This window comes from Rutilus rutilus (assembly GCF_951802725.1).
Source record: "Rutilus rutilus genome assembly, chromosome: 23".
Taxonomy (NCBI): Eukaryota; Metazoa; Chordata; class Actinopteri; order Cypriniformes; family Leuciscidae; genus Rutilus; species Rutilus rutilus.
Genome location: NC_140233.1, coordinates 24333481 through 24350738, shown reverse-complemented (window position 1 = coordinate 24350738; position 17258 = coordinate 24333481). Strand labels below are relative to the sequence as shown.

The 17258-nt window shown below is 39.0% G+C and overlaps 1 protein-coding gene across 1 annotated transcript in view; it reads left to right on the top strand.

Annotated features, from left to right (window-relative positions):
• lrrk2 (leucine-rich repeat kinase 2) overlaps positions 1-17258 on the top strand; it is a 62751-nt gene that overhangs the window by 4471 nt on the left and 41022 nt on the right. The window contains exons 4-19 of the mRNA XM_084396527.1: positions 725-813; positions 1892-2029; positions 6839-6973; positions 7065-7196; positions 7313-7432; positions 7690-7865; positions 7966-8039; positions 8973-9079; positions 10521-10650; positions 10750-10874; positions 10950-11077; positions 12472-12616; positions 13500-13639; positions 13724-13852; positions 13942-14112; positions 15507-15771. Coding sequence (XP_084252653.1) covers positions 725-813; positions 1892-2029; positions 6839-6973; positions 7065-7196; positions 7313-7432; positions 7690-7865; positions 7966-8039; positions 8973-9079; positions 10521-10650; positions 10750-10874; positions 10950-11077; positions 12472-12616; positions 13500-13639; positions 13724-13852; positions 13942-14112; positions 15507-15771 — 2204 coding nt within the window. The remainder of the gene's footprint in view (positions 1-724; positions 814-1891; positions 2030-6838; positions 6974-7064; positions 7197-7312; positions 7433-7689; positions 7866-7965; positions 8040-8972; positions 9080-10520; positions 10651-10749; positions 10875-10949; positions 11078-12471; positions 12617-13499; positions 13640-13723; positions 13853-13941; positions 14113-15506; positions 15772-17258) is intronic.

The window sequence follows — 17258 nt, the reverse complement described above, 5'->3', positions numbered from 1 at the left end:
TTCCAGAAGAGCTTTACAAAGAAAGTGCCTTAAAGGGAAAGTCTCCCAAAAATGTAAATTCTGCCATCATTTAATCACCCTCAGGTTGTTCCAAACCTGTATAACTTTCTTTGTTCTGCTGAACACAAAGGAAGATATTTCGAAGAATGTGGGAAACTGAACAGAGCATGTACAAGAAAAACAACAAAGGGCTCAAGACCGAACCTTGTGGCATATCATATTATTATATGGTATTGCAAATTGTATGTTCTAATTTTTTTTTCTTTTTTTTTTTCTGAACTGATTATTTAACAAAATCAGAAAAAAGACAACTTTTAAAGGCACTTTTAAAAAAGACAGCGATCTTACAGGTAGGATCTAATCCAGGCTATTCTTCTGAACGTGATTGGCTGAAACGTATAACTGCCAGTTTGAATGGAATTTGGAATATGTCCTCTAGAGAAGGAAGGGGGAAAAACATTTAACACTGTCTGAACAACTATAGCTATCACTTTTTTAATAGTTTGATTGTTATTGGATCAAGCATACAAGTAGAAGATTTTGAAGCTGCAAGACGTTTTGAAAGCCCAGCCGTACAACAGTAAACAGTTGAAACTGATCCCGGGTTGTAACATGTCATGATGTCTAAGAGACTCAAACCGGTTTTTAATGAATACATTCATAAATTCATTGCTGCTATCCATGTTCACCAGGTTTAAGTGAGTGTTTGCATGTTTGTTCATAGGCAGATTCTTAAGGTGCTTTCAGTGTATCATATTGACGCCAAGATGATGATGGTGGGCCTGAGAGCTCTGGCTCTGCTACTTAAGTCAGGTAAGACTTCAGGTTGCTTTTCCATGATGCTGTTTATACAACCATTATAGAATATTGGTTCCTGACGTATTTTTCGCATTTATTTCATCTCCATAAGGATTTCAAAATATTCTTTTAAAAAAATGTTAACCAAACCACCCAGCTCCCATATGAATCACAACATTAAAACAAGGAAACACTGCACTGCAAGGGTGCCCAAACCGGTTCCTGGACATCTACTCTCCTGCAATGTTTAGATACAACCCTGATAAAACACAACTGAACCAGCTAGATAAGAAGCACTTGATAATTACAGTATGTTAGATCCGGGTTAGATCTGAACTCTCCATAGCCGCATTTCCATCGAAATTACTCAGAACAATTTGTCCCAGGATTTTTTTTTCTTAAAGTACTACGAGCAGGGACTTTCTGAGGGGAAAATGTTTTTCCTCATTAACTATTCCCTACGTTAGTCCTCTACTAATACTGTTCACTTGAAGGAGTGAATGAAAACGAGTGAGTGAAATCGGACAGCCGTTGAGCGTACATTGTTTGTATTGCGGTGCATTGTGGGATTGAATAAGCGCACTCAATAACGTCCACTATGGTTTCGGACACCACTACAGATGGCTGTCCCCTCAAATACGCCCTATTGTACGCCGATTTTGGATTCAGCCACCAAGTACCATCCCAAAGTCCCTAGTCTCTGGGTAAAGTTCCTGCGGTGGAAACACGGCTCATGTAGGCAGAGCTCCAGGAACAGGATTGGGCACTATTAACGTATTTCACGAAGCAGTCTCATCCCGTGAAGCATTGCGAATGAATGACATAATTAAATCAGTAATGACAGTACATTATGACTATGGATATCAGGAAAATATATCATACATGGAGTTATTCTTGTTTATTATTATGAAATAGCCACATTCCCCTTACACAAACGTATTTATGATGATGGTTAGATCAGCATGTTTCATTTCACTTGAGGTACACCACCATTTTGCCGCATTTTCGCACTCCCCTCCTGAAATGAAAGAAATATTTGGTGTTTGTGGGTCAAATGTGGTCCTGATGGACGTGTTGCTTGTTTGTGGGTCAGGTGAGATTGTGATGCAGGTTCTGGACGAGGAGGAAGTGGATGTGTTTTTCTTGGTTCTGGAGGCCATGAGGTCTTTCAGTGACAGAGAAGAGGTTCAGCTGCAGGGATGTGCTGCTTTACAACTACTGCTGCAGACAGGTAACTGTGATCTGGTACAAACCCCTCTGTGGATAAGCTAAGGTTATATAAGACACTATGATTTCCCCATCGGCAAAGAGTCCAGTCAGAAATGGAATTTAATGTATAATGTGGAATGTCACACAATTTGACAAAATTGAACAAACTTAATTAAATCGACTAAATTAAAAGTAGTGCTGTACACTTAAATACAATGGTGAGTGTCTTTGAATATTAATGCTCAAAAGGCTGCATTTCTCTGTGTGAATGAGCGGCACAATTTATATTTCTTTGAAGCACATGTGGCACTCGTTTTCTGCATCTTCCGTCCTACTATATAAGGTAATTCGACATGGACTTCTTCTCCAGAGCTGGTCTTCACTACAGCCCGCCAAAATAAAAGTTAGAACGGACATGTATTACGCCCCATGCCGCTACGCGTGGGCATTTTAAAGTTGTCCATTTAGGACATGTCATTTTTGCAATAAAGACATTTTAATTAATGCTGGGTACACACCAAAAGATTTTTTACATCTTATAAGATTTTCAAAATGTGACAGACCACAAACATGAGGACAAAAAATCCTAGATTTAAGCGTTTTGCTCCTATAGTGTGTGGTATGCCATGATGTGACAAAGACAGCACACCACACACAAACAGATTTTCAACCAGAGTCTCGACTATGAACACAGGAAATCTCGCAAAATATCGTGAGACTTCAGAATAAGCATGACGGACGATATGCAGGAAGAAATTGCGATAGTGTTTGGAATGATTTTCACAGAAAATTCACGTGAAAAAACCATTGTACCTACCATTATAACCTTTTATACAGAAATATATTCATTCTTTATTGTCTTTATTTATTCTTTATTGGATTTATTGTCTCTTTAGAAAAAGTTATTTAATCCCTATAGAACCTCACTGAACCCTTAACACTCAGCTTTTTTTTTTTTTTTATCTTTTTTTTTATTGATTTTAAGAATTATACAATTACAGTCAGGGGGGTACAAAGAGTAAAGCTGATAAACAAACATAAAAAGACATATACATAAACAGTGACAAACTTAAAAGTTAAACAAAAATTTGAAAATGTTTACAGATTGAAACGCACTTTGCAGCTTTCTTATTTTTCAAACCCAATATTGTGTTTAGGTATTGTAAAATTTCTGCTCTTAAAATGAAAAACAAAGGCTTGTTTCCTCGAAATTTACACTTATGAATACTAAATCTTAACATTAAGCTTCCTGCAAGTGTGTGTGTGTGAGAATGACCGTGTCTTCCATCATCTCGCTTTCTGATTGGATATTGTTTCGTTTCACGTGATAATCTCCAGAGCGTGCGCGCGTTTGTCCTCGGAGTTCCCCCCACACATCAGGATTTCTGATCGTAAATATTAAACATGTTTAATATTTACGATTCGCGATCGGAGCGGCTCCGACGTTCTTCCCAGCAGGTTCGGACACTCTTAACACACCTCACACCAAGGGAAAATCTGATAAAATAATCTGTTAAACCATCAAGATAATCGGGACATAGCTAGGATTGTCGGAAGGGGAGAAATCGGCCCAAAATCAGCCCGATTATCTTTTGGTGTGTACCCAGCAGAGATGGGACCAAGTCACACATGTGCAAGTCTCAAGTAAGTCTCAAGTCTTAACCTTCAAGTCTCAAGTAAGTCCCAAGTATTTTTTTCTTGGGCAAGTCAAGTCAAGTCAAGTCACAAGCTATGTCAAGTCAAGTCAAGTCAAGTCCTGTAGTAGGTCAAGTCAAGTCCAAGTCAAGTCACCGTATTATTGTAATTTTACCTGCAGAATCTGATCTTAATAAAGTGAAAAGACAAGATGAAACTGTCGGTAAATTACAATAATTTGGATTTGCATTGTAAATACTCATGTTCAGTAAAATACATCATGGAATCCAAACAAAATTGTAACTTCATAAAATTATTTATTTTTCACTTCTGCCAACAGTGTTTGAAATGTTTTAAATTTGCAACATTGAGTCCATAAAACAAATAACTGCTTAACATCCAACAGACTCCTCTTTGAACACCTCCCTCTCTCTCTTTCAAACACAGTTTGCATACAACATTAAACTTTGTTACATTTCTCCTCTCTCTCTCACACACACACACTCACACACTCTCTCTCTCTCTCTCTCTCTCTCACACACACACACACACACTTTCTCTCTCACACACACACACACACACACACTCTCTCTCTCTCTCTCTCTCTCTCTCTCTCACACACACACACACTCACACTCTCTCTCACACACACACACACTCTCTCTCACACACACACACACACACACACACACACACTCACTCACTCTCTCTCTCTCTCTCTCTCTCTCACACACACACACGACTTATTGTATTAGTGAAATAATTTTAACTATTTGCAAATAATATTTTATTTTTAATTATGCATGCATTGTCTCTAAATTAATAAAGGACATTATAGCATATTTTCAATTCAAAAAGGCAAAATGTAATAAATAAATAAAAATGTTAAATATTTATTTACTTACATTTTACCAGTCATTCGTTCACTTCTTTAATCATTTTGACAATGATGATTTAGACCGCTGAACTTTTAGTCTTCCTAACAACAAACAGAGCGGTGCATAGGCCTAATGGAGTGCATCAGAGCAGCATCAAGAATATCAAATATTTTGCAGTGAATCTCTTATTTGCATCTTAAGTTTATTGCCAATAATAATGACAGGTTTGTGAAAGTAGAACTCTGTGAACTCGCGCAAAAAACATCTTCAGCACAGCGACTCATTTGCACGTCTCTGATTGGCCAATGCGTTCAACAGACATGTCTGTGATTGGCTACAATGCTTAACGCTGCAAACGCACGTCGTGAGTACCATTAATGCAAAGGGAATATATATATATATATATATATATATTTAACTGTAATATGCACTTTTCATGATAATCGTGGCAGCTGTAGTCTTATTCACATTTGTTTTTCTGATATTTTTTTTTGCTCTATGAGAAAGACAAGGTAACAAAATATTCGGGGCTTTACTATAAACATTCGGGGCTAAGCCCCCTTAGCTCAGCCCTAGCGCCACCCCTGCAAGAAACGCGTTTTTTTGACGGCCTGCTTATGGAGCAGGCAGCTAGCGGATCGTTAGGAAAGATTAAATGAATGTGATCATTTATGTTTGGGCCTTTTTTGGGCCTGAAATCGCTGATAAAACCTTTAATGGCTATTTTAGCTATTATTACATTAGCTAACTACCAACTAACCAGATAACATTAACATATTGACAAGCACTCCACTTACTGGGCAGAATGGCTCTTCAGATGACGGACGAAATTGGAGGTTGTCGTCTGGCTGTCCGAGATTTTTATGTTGCATGTCTTGCAAAGCGCTGTTCTTTTTTTTGCCATCTTGCAAAAAAATTCTTGAAGCCGAAAGCGATGACCCTCGGTACCCCTCCGGCTGACATGTTGATGTGATGTGATATCTGATCTAAATGGGCGTGGTGTGCGTAAGGTACGAGAGGGCATGACTGATGATAGTGTCGTGATCCAGTCATGACAACGCTATTCTCAGCCCGCGCTCCCTCTATGTGCGCTCCAGCTGAGTAATCAACTTTATTTTTTTAAAAGAATTTATATATTTTATATTCAAACTGAAAACATGATGTGATTAACACTCAAGTCATTCAAGTCATCGTGTCTCAAGTCAAGTCAAGTCCCGAGTCTTTAACTTCCAAGTCCGAGTCAAGTCTCAAGTATTTTATTTTTTGTCAAGTCAAGTCACAAGTCATAAAAATAGGGACTCGAGTCGACTCGAGTCCAAGTCACCAAGTCACAAGTCCCCATGTCTGGTACCCAGCATAAGGAGTGCCTCGGCTATCAGAGATTTTTTTCTCTACACTGCCTCTTAAGATGTTCTACCTTGGACCGAAGAGCACCCAAATCAAACTTAAAAGGAATTGAGCACGCCATTCATCTTGAATCTGGACATGTATTACTGTTGGACAGCAGAATGTACTTCTCAAAGTAATAATAACAATATAATACAGATTATATAAAATAATTTTTAAGGAATATCACACAATATTTCGTCCATGTTTTAATTCAAACTGTAAGCCTTTGTTGTGCAAGACATTGCTTGCCAAAAATGAAAGGAATCGTTCAAAATTAGTTGATATAATTATATTGTTAAAGTTTTATGCATTCTTTTGATTGTCAAAGATTTTGATATTAAATTTGAATTAAATAATACAACACAGAATCCTGAACAATTAAAATGTCTAAATTCACAGAATTTCTGGAGAAAAAAAATTAATAGGGCGCTATCAGATTTATTGTAAAGAAAGATACATATATATACATATACACATATATATTAAAACGCGCATACCTATAGACTAAATGCATGATATGCATGTGCACGCCGTCAGCGTTTTCACAGATTCATGTTTTTCAAAACATTTCAAAACTTGCACCTTGGAACCTATTTCAAAGTTTGCGTTGTTGTTGAAATGAATGTCCAGAACACATTAAAAGTTTTCTGTTAGCAAGGTGTTGTGTAAGCGGCCCCAAAGTTAATAACTGATGATCTTTGCAACGGAAGTTAATCAATCAAAGCTAACTTTAGCTGGACAATAACTTTATTCTAGAGCTGCTGTAAAGCCAAAACAATCTCTGTTACTTTAATTTCATATTATCACTGTAAAGCTGCTGCTGAAACAATCTATATTGTTAAAAGCGCTTTAATAAATGACTTGACTATTATTGTTAACACTTTAATAATAACAGATTGAATTGTTAAAGTGAGCTGCTTGGTTGTCAGTTTCTGAGGATCATCTGGTGGAGTTCATTGAGAAAAAGGACCATGAGGTGGTTTTGAATGCGCTGAGCCGGTTCATGGACAGTGAGAATGTGGTTCTTCAAGTGCTCAGGGTCCTCGTACCACTGGCTGCTCCGGGTAAAACACACTGCTCACTCAATGCTTTATGATCAATGCTAGGATTATCATTATTAACAATCCTAAATAAGCTTCTCTTTCTTGGATCTAGCCAGCAATGTTGAGATTCTGATGTCCAAAACCGTGAAATGCTACAGCCTAGCGTGTCAGGCTATGGAGATGTGGCTCGACTCTGAGCCGATACAGGAGGCTGGTTGCTGTTTGTTACGGAAATTGACATCAGGTGAGCCCAGGTCGAAGGTCATGTTGAAACAAGGATGTTCGTACAACATATAAAAAGTGCTGTTTAGTTTTAATACCTTTTTTGAGTTGTGTTGTCTTGTTTTTGACTTTTACCAGAGAGTTACTACAATATATTGGTGCTAAATGGTGTCCATAAAGTAGCAGTGAAAGCATGTGTCTCGTATCCTGAGAACGCCACAGTGCAGATCCAAGCTCTTTCCTGTCTGAGCGCGCTCGGTGAGTACATATGATTAATACGAACATGATAGTACAGTATAAACGGAGAACCCGGCCCTCCACTGGATCCCTTAGAGCCCACACTTGAGATATATGCTGCTTTATTATGATTATTGTTTGTCAGACTGTTTGTACATAGATTTGGGACATTTTCAGTGACCAGTCCTCATTTACTTGTGAAATTCAAATAAACAACCCACAATTTAATATTAAGTCATGATTCAAGGCGACGATGTCTTGTTTTTGTTTTTTCTCAGTGGAGTGTATTGTACAGAATGAAGGGTTGGAGAAAGAGTGTGAGGAAGAGGATGAGGACGAGGTGGAACAGAAAGTTCTGGTAAAGAATGAATACACTCAAGCGGAGGAGATGCTCGTGTGGAGAGAGGCCTGTTATACGGCTTTAGAGAGACATGCTGAAGACGCCACAGTACAGGTGACCTGATTAACCCTACAGTGCAGAAAACATCTTATCATCTCAATATTTTGGTTTTACTAATGTGGATATGTAACTTTCTATCTCGTTGCCCAATCAGGAAGTGGCATGTTGGGCCTTAAACAGCTTTCTGCTCCACTGCAGCACGTCCAACCATGTGGAACTGGAAGGAAGGTTGGGACTCCTTTATATTCTGTGCTATGTAACTTTTTTTCCCGGAATTCCTTTTATAATTAAAGGTTGAGGCCATTATTATACAGATAATTTTTTGCTCAAGGGAATAGGGGTGTTACGATACCCTCATGTCATGATTCGATACATATCACAATATGAGCTCATGAAACAATATTATTGCGATACTCCAAGACATCTGATAAAAGATTAACAAAAAATGTACTGTTGATTAAAATGCTGAATTTGATATTACATTGTGTGTGTAAATGAACATATTCTTGGACTTGGTGATGGAAACCCAATGAACAGGACAATAGAGACTCCAGAATAACAATATTCATGATTCTGAAGCTGAAAATACAGAATTATTTTAGACGAATATTTCTTGTACTCTCTCACTGACTATATATAGTTAAAATAAAGTGTAGGCCACTTTTTACTGGTAACAGAAGATATTTGGCATTATCAGGACACACAAATATTCCCCTATCGCATTATTATACATGATTTTTTAACATTATATAGTAGTTAAATGTAGCACTGACACTAAAACGTACATTTTTTCTCACATTGGGTGATTTATACACAATACATATTGTCACTATCCACGATACATATTGTTGCAATTTTGTATTGTGATATATTTGTGACACAATATATTGTTACACCACTATAAGGGAATTATTTTTAATAGTTTTATTCCTGCATTTTGACACAATAATAAAAGAATCAAAAGAAAATGTAGTATTATTATATTATTTCTATATGTATAAAGGTTATTACCGTCTGCATACTTGTGTAGTTAACAGTGTTATCATCAAGTTGCTGAATACTGAATAGGTGAAGATATTTAAATGTAGGCGGTCACATGTTAATGAGCTCAGGTTGTGATGTCGTAATTATGAATGTTTGATTAGTTTCTCTGTCACACAGACCTCCTCTTCACACTCTCATCATGGCTGCGATGCTCCTGCACTCATCCAGTGTCGGGGTGTTTCAGGCTGCTACCTGTACATTACACACACTAATACAGCGCCACAGTGAGTATGCAGTGATTTTTATTACATAATATTATTTCAGTAGAAATTACATGAAATTATATTGCATATAAATTAAATACATATTGCATTTTCAGTACACTTTAACCATATTTCAAAGACAATAGAAGTAATAATGAAATTAAATGTGAAGATGTACTTAGGTCCTACTTAAGTGGGTCAAAAAAGCTGAACTTACTACATTTTATATAAATTTAAACCATAGTACATTTTTTATTTCATTGCAGTTAACATTCAATTAAGTGTCCAACAAAATCAGTTTGCACTTAAGTATATTATCTCCATAACAAATACTCTTTTTAAAACTATACTTCTTCTTCACGAGGGATGTCTCTCAGAATTCGCTTATGGCTAGTTCACACTACAGGATTTTAAGCCCGATTTGCAAGTTAACGAGCTCGCCGACAGGTCGGGCTGTAATCACGTGCAAATCTGCGGGTGATCCGCACTCGGACTTAGGACCATGTGATATTTCAGTTTTTCTTTTTTAATAAATGTGCAAAAATGTCAACAATTCTGTGTTTTTCTGTCAATAGGCTCTATGCACGATCGCTTCCGCGTTTTGTCTCAGCCCGCCCAGTTACATCCGGTGCTGCGTCGGATGCCGTTTTTACATTAGGTGGAGATAATGTCAAATTACACTCGCTGTTTACAAGAACTTCCAGCGGTTAACGAGAATGATGTTGACAATATTGTGAGGCAGTTAACTGTCACACATAAGAGTAAGAAAGAGAAGTTCTTTAAATTATCAATTTCGAGCTACATCAACAACTTTGAGGGTGAGTATTCTCTCATATCGCGCGAAATCCGACTAGCGAATCAGTTTCTAAAATCGTTGTCTCCGTTTCTGAGAAAATGAATTTGATTAAAGTTTTGCCGCTATATACTTCGCTATAGAACGCGCTATGCGGAAGTAAAGACGCCGGCTGAGATCCTACCGGAAATACGTCAGCAGCGTTCGTGCATAGAGCCTATATTGGGTGCTGTGTGTACAATAATGAGAAAAAAAAAAGAACTTAAATGATTTTAGCAAATGGCTGCAATATAACAAAGAGTGAAAAATTTAAGGGGGTCTGAATACTTTCCGTACCCACTGTATGTTATTTTTTTTACCGCCAATTTTGTCCCGCCGTCCATTTTCAAATAGACAATGCGCCATTTCCCATTCCACTTCTTGCGCATGTTTTCGTGACAAAATGTGGTTTTGGGACCGGATAGAGTCGTTGGGTGACAGAGTTGTTGTCAGCTCGTGTAGTGTGTAACCCCCTGTTGCAGATCATTTACGTAGTGTCACATAGTGTGAACACCACAACGACTTCAAGACTCCAGAGCAAGTCATGCAGTCTAAACAGCACAGCGATCTGCCGACGTTTAAAGTTGTGTAGTGTGAACTAGGCATTAGCTTGTGTTGTTGTGACTTCAGGAAGGATGAGAGATCTGCTGCTATCACTTGGCATCCATTTCAACATTGTGGATCTGATGCGGAAACACGCAAGCTCCAGTGACGTGTGTGAAAGTGCCTGCAAACTACTTCACACACTCTTTCAGGGAGCGTAAGCACACACACTTCCCACCTCTGATCAATGACAGTTTATTATGAAGTATGACAGGCGAAAACATGAAACTGGTCTCATAATATTGTGTTACTCCAGGAGGGCCAGTCTTGATGAAGGGGCCCTGGTTCTCGGACAGATCCTGATTGCTCTGAAGGCACACAACTTCGTTCCTGAAGTTCAGCTGGAGGGACTCAGAGCCAGTTTAGTTCTTCTCAACCCAGGTAGAATGTCTGTCTACTTACTGTAATAAAATATGCCTGCGTGATTTCTGACTCTGTGTCTTATTGTGAACACAGACAGGAGTTTAAGAGAACATGGCAACTCCGTAGAGGATCCTGACACGGTGGGTGTGTCTCTGCGGGTCCTGAAGAACCAGTGTGTACTGGAGGGTGCTCACACTGTCTATCTAGAGGCACTTAATAGGGTAAATACTTTGTTTCTTACAAGCTAAAACAGTTCAATAATTCAACATGGACCATAATGCTTAATCTTTTGCTCAGGAGAACTTAACGGGATGTTCCTGGTTCAATGCATGTTAAAGCAGTGTACATTTTCAATGTTTTCTCCTATCTCTGATTAATATGAAAAGACAACTAGAGTATGTCCACTAAATGATGATTTAAAGGGGTCATGATATACTTTAATATAATTTCTATTTAAACTTGTATGTCATGTTTTTAAAGTGCTTTATTATGCTATTTTAAAAGTTCCTAATTTAGTTTCGGAGTCTCCTACAAAAGGTTTACAGGTCAAAAAACACTTTCATTTTCTCATAATATTGCACATCACCACATTTTTAAGTGATTCTCAAACAACTCGTCCAATGATTCACTCTCTCTAAATCTCTCCTTTCCGCGAGCTACTGTACTATGATTGGTCAGATGACCCAGTCTGTTGTGATTGGTCTACTGCGTATAACGCCTGTCGTAAACGAAATGCCCATTGCCATAACTGAACTTCAGCTCCGGAGGCTTCCTAAAGCTCAGCGATTGCACACATTGTAAACACAGTAACGATGGCGTCCATTTTACCATATCAATCCGAGCGTGAGTCCGATGATGAAACATTGGAAGAACTAGTTGACCTACCCTACCTTTAAAAGGGTCATGACATGAGAAATCAAATTTGCCTTGATCTTTTGACATATAAGAGGTCTTTAAACCATTAAAACATCCTGCAAGTTTCATAGCTTAAAACGTCCTCCTCATTATAAACAAAGCATTTATTTAATCAAGCTTCAAAAACATCTTGTTTTGATATTGCAATATCTGTGACGACACACAGGCATAAGCCTGCCTCCAGACCAAGACATCGACAAATAGTTATACATCATTGCACCATAGGCCCCACCCACTGGCGTTTACTCTTTCAAAGGCTCTTGTGCATCTTTAAAACACAAATAAAGAAATATTTAATGAAACCTGACCAGTTTTTTTTATTCTATATGTTAATATGTTTTGAAGATGAACGAAAGTCTTATAGGTTTGGAAAAACGTGTCAGTGGGTGAGTACTGCAACTGCATGACAGAATTATCATTTTCGAATAAACTATCCCTTAATCAAAAATATGAACTTGACATTTCTGTTTTTAAACCCTCTTGAATGCCACTCTCCATAGATTTCCATTGTAAGTTCATTACTGTAAACAATAAAAATATAAATAAAAAAATAATAAATTCTAATTCTGCCAGAAATGCTGTCAGACTTTACCTTGCATTGGACCCGTAACATTACTTTTGTAACATTGGACTTGAAATGTGGCTTCTTTTTAACTTAAGTAAATGTGTGAAGTGTTTAATTTGATGTTTGTGTGTTTAGTTTATCAGTAGTAAGGAGATTCAAGAGTGTGGACTTGGCGTACTCTCAGCGCTAGCCGACTGTTCTGGAGCTGTGGACCTCATGTGCCAGCAGGGGGCGATTGACACGGTTCTTCATACGATGCAGATGTTTCCACAGGAACGCGGTGAGTCTAACCACTTCTCCATGCCCGGAGATCATAAGCCTCTACTTCTAATCCCAGCCAGACCTGAGTGTCGACATGAGGTCTGGTCCACATTGCTGCTTATTCTGGCCCAAAACTGCCCACTTAGGACCGTTCTTCTCACAGAATGGGTTTTTGAGTTCCTCATGCTAGATGGATGTGTTTAAACATTGCGCTTGTGTCTCTTGAAGAACCTCTCGCATGACATATTATTAAAAAAATAATTAAGTTAAACTTTTAAAAAATGTGTCTTTAGACCTGAAAGGTTCACCCAAAAATGGAAAATTTTGTCATAATTTACTCACCCTCATCTCATTCCAAACCCATAAGACTTTCGTTCGTCTTTGGAACACAATGTTATTTTGTGATTTCTGTCTCTCCATTGAATAAAAGCCTAAATTTAATCTGATCATCATATAAAGCAATCGAGTCTCTTCAGAATATTTGGACTAAACCACTCAATTTATAAGGATTAGTTTAACAATCTCTTTATGAACTTTTTGAAGCGTCAAAGTGGTAGTTACGTAGCTGTCAATGGAGGGATAGAAACCTCTCAGATTTCATCAAAAAGATCTTCATTTGTTTTCTGAAGATGAACGAAAGTCTTACGAGGGTGAGTGATTAATGACAGAATATGTTGGGTGAACTATCCCTTTAAGTTTTCCTTCAACTTCCTTCTGTCTCACGTTTTTAAACATAAAAACACATTCTGTGTGTATGGCCCCTAAGACAGGAAGAGACCATCTGACTGACAAAGGTTTAAAAAAATAAAATAAAGCAATTTAAAAATGCTAACCATCTTACGGATGGGTATGTAAACATAAGCACAACTGTATAATAATCAAAACTCATCACCATTTTGTAGATATTCACTACTGGGCTCTTAGTCTCCTGTTTCACCTCATCTCTAAGAAGAAGCTGTCCCGTACGATGGTGCCTGTACTGGCCTTTGTTTTGGTCAGCTCTGTACGCCAACACAAAGAGGACACAGTCATGCTTCTAAAGGTAGTTCACTACAATTATTATCAGTTCAAAATCAATGGGGTTGTTGTTATTGTTGTTCCTAACAGTGTGTGTTTTTGTCATTAGGGATTTCAGGCGGTGTGGAAGTTGTTGGACACCTGCTCAAGCGCCGCAGCATGGCTGCAGAAAGAAGCTTTTGAGAAAGAGATCTTTCAGGTCCTGCGGGAGAAGACGGCAGACCAGCGTCGAGATCCAGTGAGATAATTGAACTAAAAGGTTTCAGACTCAAACAAATCAAATAAAAGCAAGATCCCCTGATAAATCCCAATTGTGTTGGGCTTCAGTTGCAGGGAATGAGTTGCCTGTGCCTGTCTAAGATGGTGGCGGACACTGAGATCATGTACATGCTGCTGGAGAGAGCGTGTGAGGACGGAGATGTGGACATGGCAGAATGTCTCATTAAGCTGGGCGCTGACATCAACAAGAAAACAAAGAGCGATTCACTCATATATCAGGTCTAACTTATGAATCTTTAAGGAATATTTACAACAATAATTTTTTTTTATAGTTTACTCATTCTGTGGTTTTAAAGGGGGTGTTTTTACTATTGAACGGATGGATGAATGAATGAATGAATGAATGAATGAATGAATGAATGATCGATGGATTGATGGATGATGGATGTATGGTTAGAGAGGTTGGATGGATGGATGGATGATTGATGAACGATCAATTGATGGATGGATGGATAGAGAGGATGGATGGATGGATGGATGATCGATGGATTGATGGATGGATGGATGGATGGATGGATGATCGATGGATTGATGGATGGATGGATGGATGGATGATCGATGAACGATCGATTGATGAACGGATGGATGGATGGATGAATGAATGAATGAATGATCTATGAACGATCGATTGATGGATGATGGATGGATGGTTAAAGAGGATGGATGGATGGATGATCGATCAATTGATGGATGGATGGATAGAGAGGATGGATGAATGGATGATCGATGGATTGATGGATGGATGGATGCATGAATGATCGATCAATTGATGGATGGATGGATAGAGAGGATGGATGGATGGATGATCGATGGATTGATGGATGGATGGATGGATGGATGGATGATCGATGAACGATCGATTGATGAACGGATGGTTAGAGAGGATGGATGATCGGATGGATGGATGGATGGATGATCGATCGATTGATGGACGATGGTTGAATGATGATCTATGAATGATCGATTGATTGATGGATGGATGGATGGATGGATGGTCGATGAACGACCGATTGATGGATGATGGATGGATGGATGGTTAGAGAGGATGGATGGATGGTTAGAGAGGATGGATGGATGGATGATCGATGGATTGATGAATGATCGATGAACGATGGATTGATGAACGGATGGTTACACAGGATGGATGATCGGATGGATGGATGGATGGATGATCGATCGATTGATGGATGAATGATGATCGATGAATGATCGATTGATGGATGGATGGATGGATGGATAGAGAGGATGGATGGATGGATGATCGATGGATTGATGAACGGATGGTTAGACAAGGATGGATGATCGATTGATGGACGATGGATGAATGATGATCGATGAATGATCGATTGATGGATGGTCGATGAACGACCGATTGATGGATGGATGAAATTTGATGATGGATGGATGAAATTTGATCTCAATTAGCTACAGTACTACAGTACACCCAAATCGCTTTACAATCATATAAGGGGTCTCTCCTCAAACACCACCAGTGTGCAGCGTCCACTTGGACTCATTCCACTTCCCTATATTCAAGAAAGCTTGACTGACATTATAACAGGATCTTCATTGGCATTCCTAGCACTGAAGAAGATGTTGCTGTGTTTGTTCAGGTGTGTGATCGGGGGGCTCCTCTGGCCTTGCTGGAGCTGCTGGTTTCTGCAGGTGTTCATGAGCAGCAGTTGCGTGGAGCTCTGAGCGTGTGTGTCAGGAGGGGTGAGGACCCCGTGGTCACACTCCTGCTCAGGCGTTTGGGCCTGGACCGCTCCAACAGCGCCCTGTGCCTCGGGAGCTTCCGCCTTGGACAGATGAAGGCAACGTGGCTCAGCGCTCTGCTCTCTGAGTGCAGGACTCAGTCTCCAACAAGCAACAAGAACAGTGAGTCTATTCACATGATCTGGCAGTGCCTAATGTTGTTTGATGTTTGGCATGTATTTGACATACATATTCTGGGGTCATTATTCGCTATAAAAATGTCTGAAATTTAAAGAGATTTCTAAGCCATGTTCTAAACACATTTTGAGACACACAAAAAAGTTTTGAATATCAGAAAAAAAGAAAAGCAAAATAATTGTATTCACTAGCACAACCAAACATTTTTGGATTACGCATATAACCTCGGAGTTGGGAGCAAGATGCAGTTTTGGTAGCTGATGCTATGAGAACACCCCTGGGCACAGCTGTATGTGTCAAGCGTAACGGTAAAGATGGATAGGTTAAACTATAATTGATAGCTGTCAAATTATATTACAGTGTTTCCCATACATTGGTTCACAATATCAACACTGCCTGCCACAAATAGATTTTCCAAAAGGATTTGACATCGTTGAATAAACATGAGCGCTGCACGTTTCAAAGTCAAAACGCAGCGCGGGTGTTTTTATATGAATGTATCTTTGAAGGGAACCAACAAAAGTTTAAGAATAGTTTAAATGTTATTTTCATTGAATCTTTTCTTCATCTTTCCTGATAAAGCAGCGTTTATGAGCGGCTGGTTTGTGTACAGCCGTTACTGGGGAAACCGCTGTTTCTGCCGCTCCTAAAGCGCATCCTGCTGGCAGCTCTTTGTAAACAGCCTTGCAAACCTGTATTAATCAGGGGGGTAATCCAGCATCCGAAAAGCGTACCATCCCCGGGGGCCGCCATTGGCTAACAAGCCATCACCTGCGGTTAGCATTCCATTGACTCCAATTCATTTTGGCATCACTTTGACAGCGAATAACTTTACATCTGAGGCGGTTAAAGACTCTATTTGTCTATTTGAAACCGGTATAATTTTGAAAAATACCGTGATATAAATTATTGGTCTTACCGCCCAGCACTACATCTTGTGTCTCAGGATGATCTGAATATGGAAATAAGTAACTTTCAGATCCACTATGACTGTTACGGTTGGAGGTGCTGAGAAAGGCGAAAGGCTCACGACGAGGAAGAACGTTGGATGGAAGACTTTAATCATCAAACACATTGGAACAAGGAAAAACGCAGAAGAATAACACAACCAAACATCAACGAGAACCGACCAAGACTGAGGGAGAACACAGGGAATATATACATGGGACAGACAAAGGACCTTAACAAGATAATGAGTTACACACAGCTGAACCAAATTAACTAATGATGATGGTGACCAGGAGTGGTGGGAAACTGAATAAAAGAAACACAGAGGAAAGTCCAAAAACAAACTGACATGTAACAATGACAAACCAGTCTCTTGGTTGAATCATCAGAACATAGCCTACTTCTGCGTCAATATTCTGAACTTGCTCTTGACCAGAGAGTAGCTAATGTGTTCATCTAAAATAGCACACAGACCTCCATCCTTCATCCTGAAACTGAATAGTACCCCGCGGAAGTTTCCACGA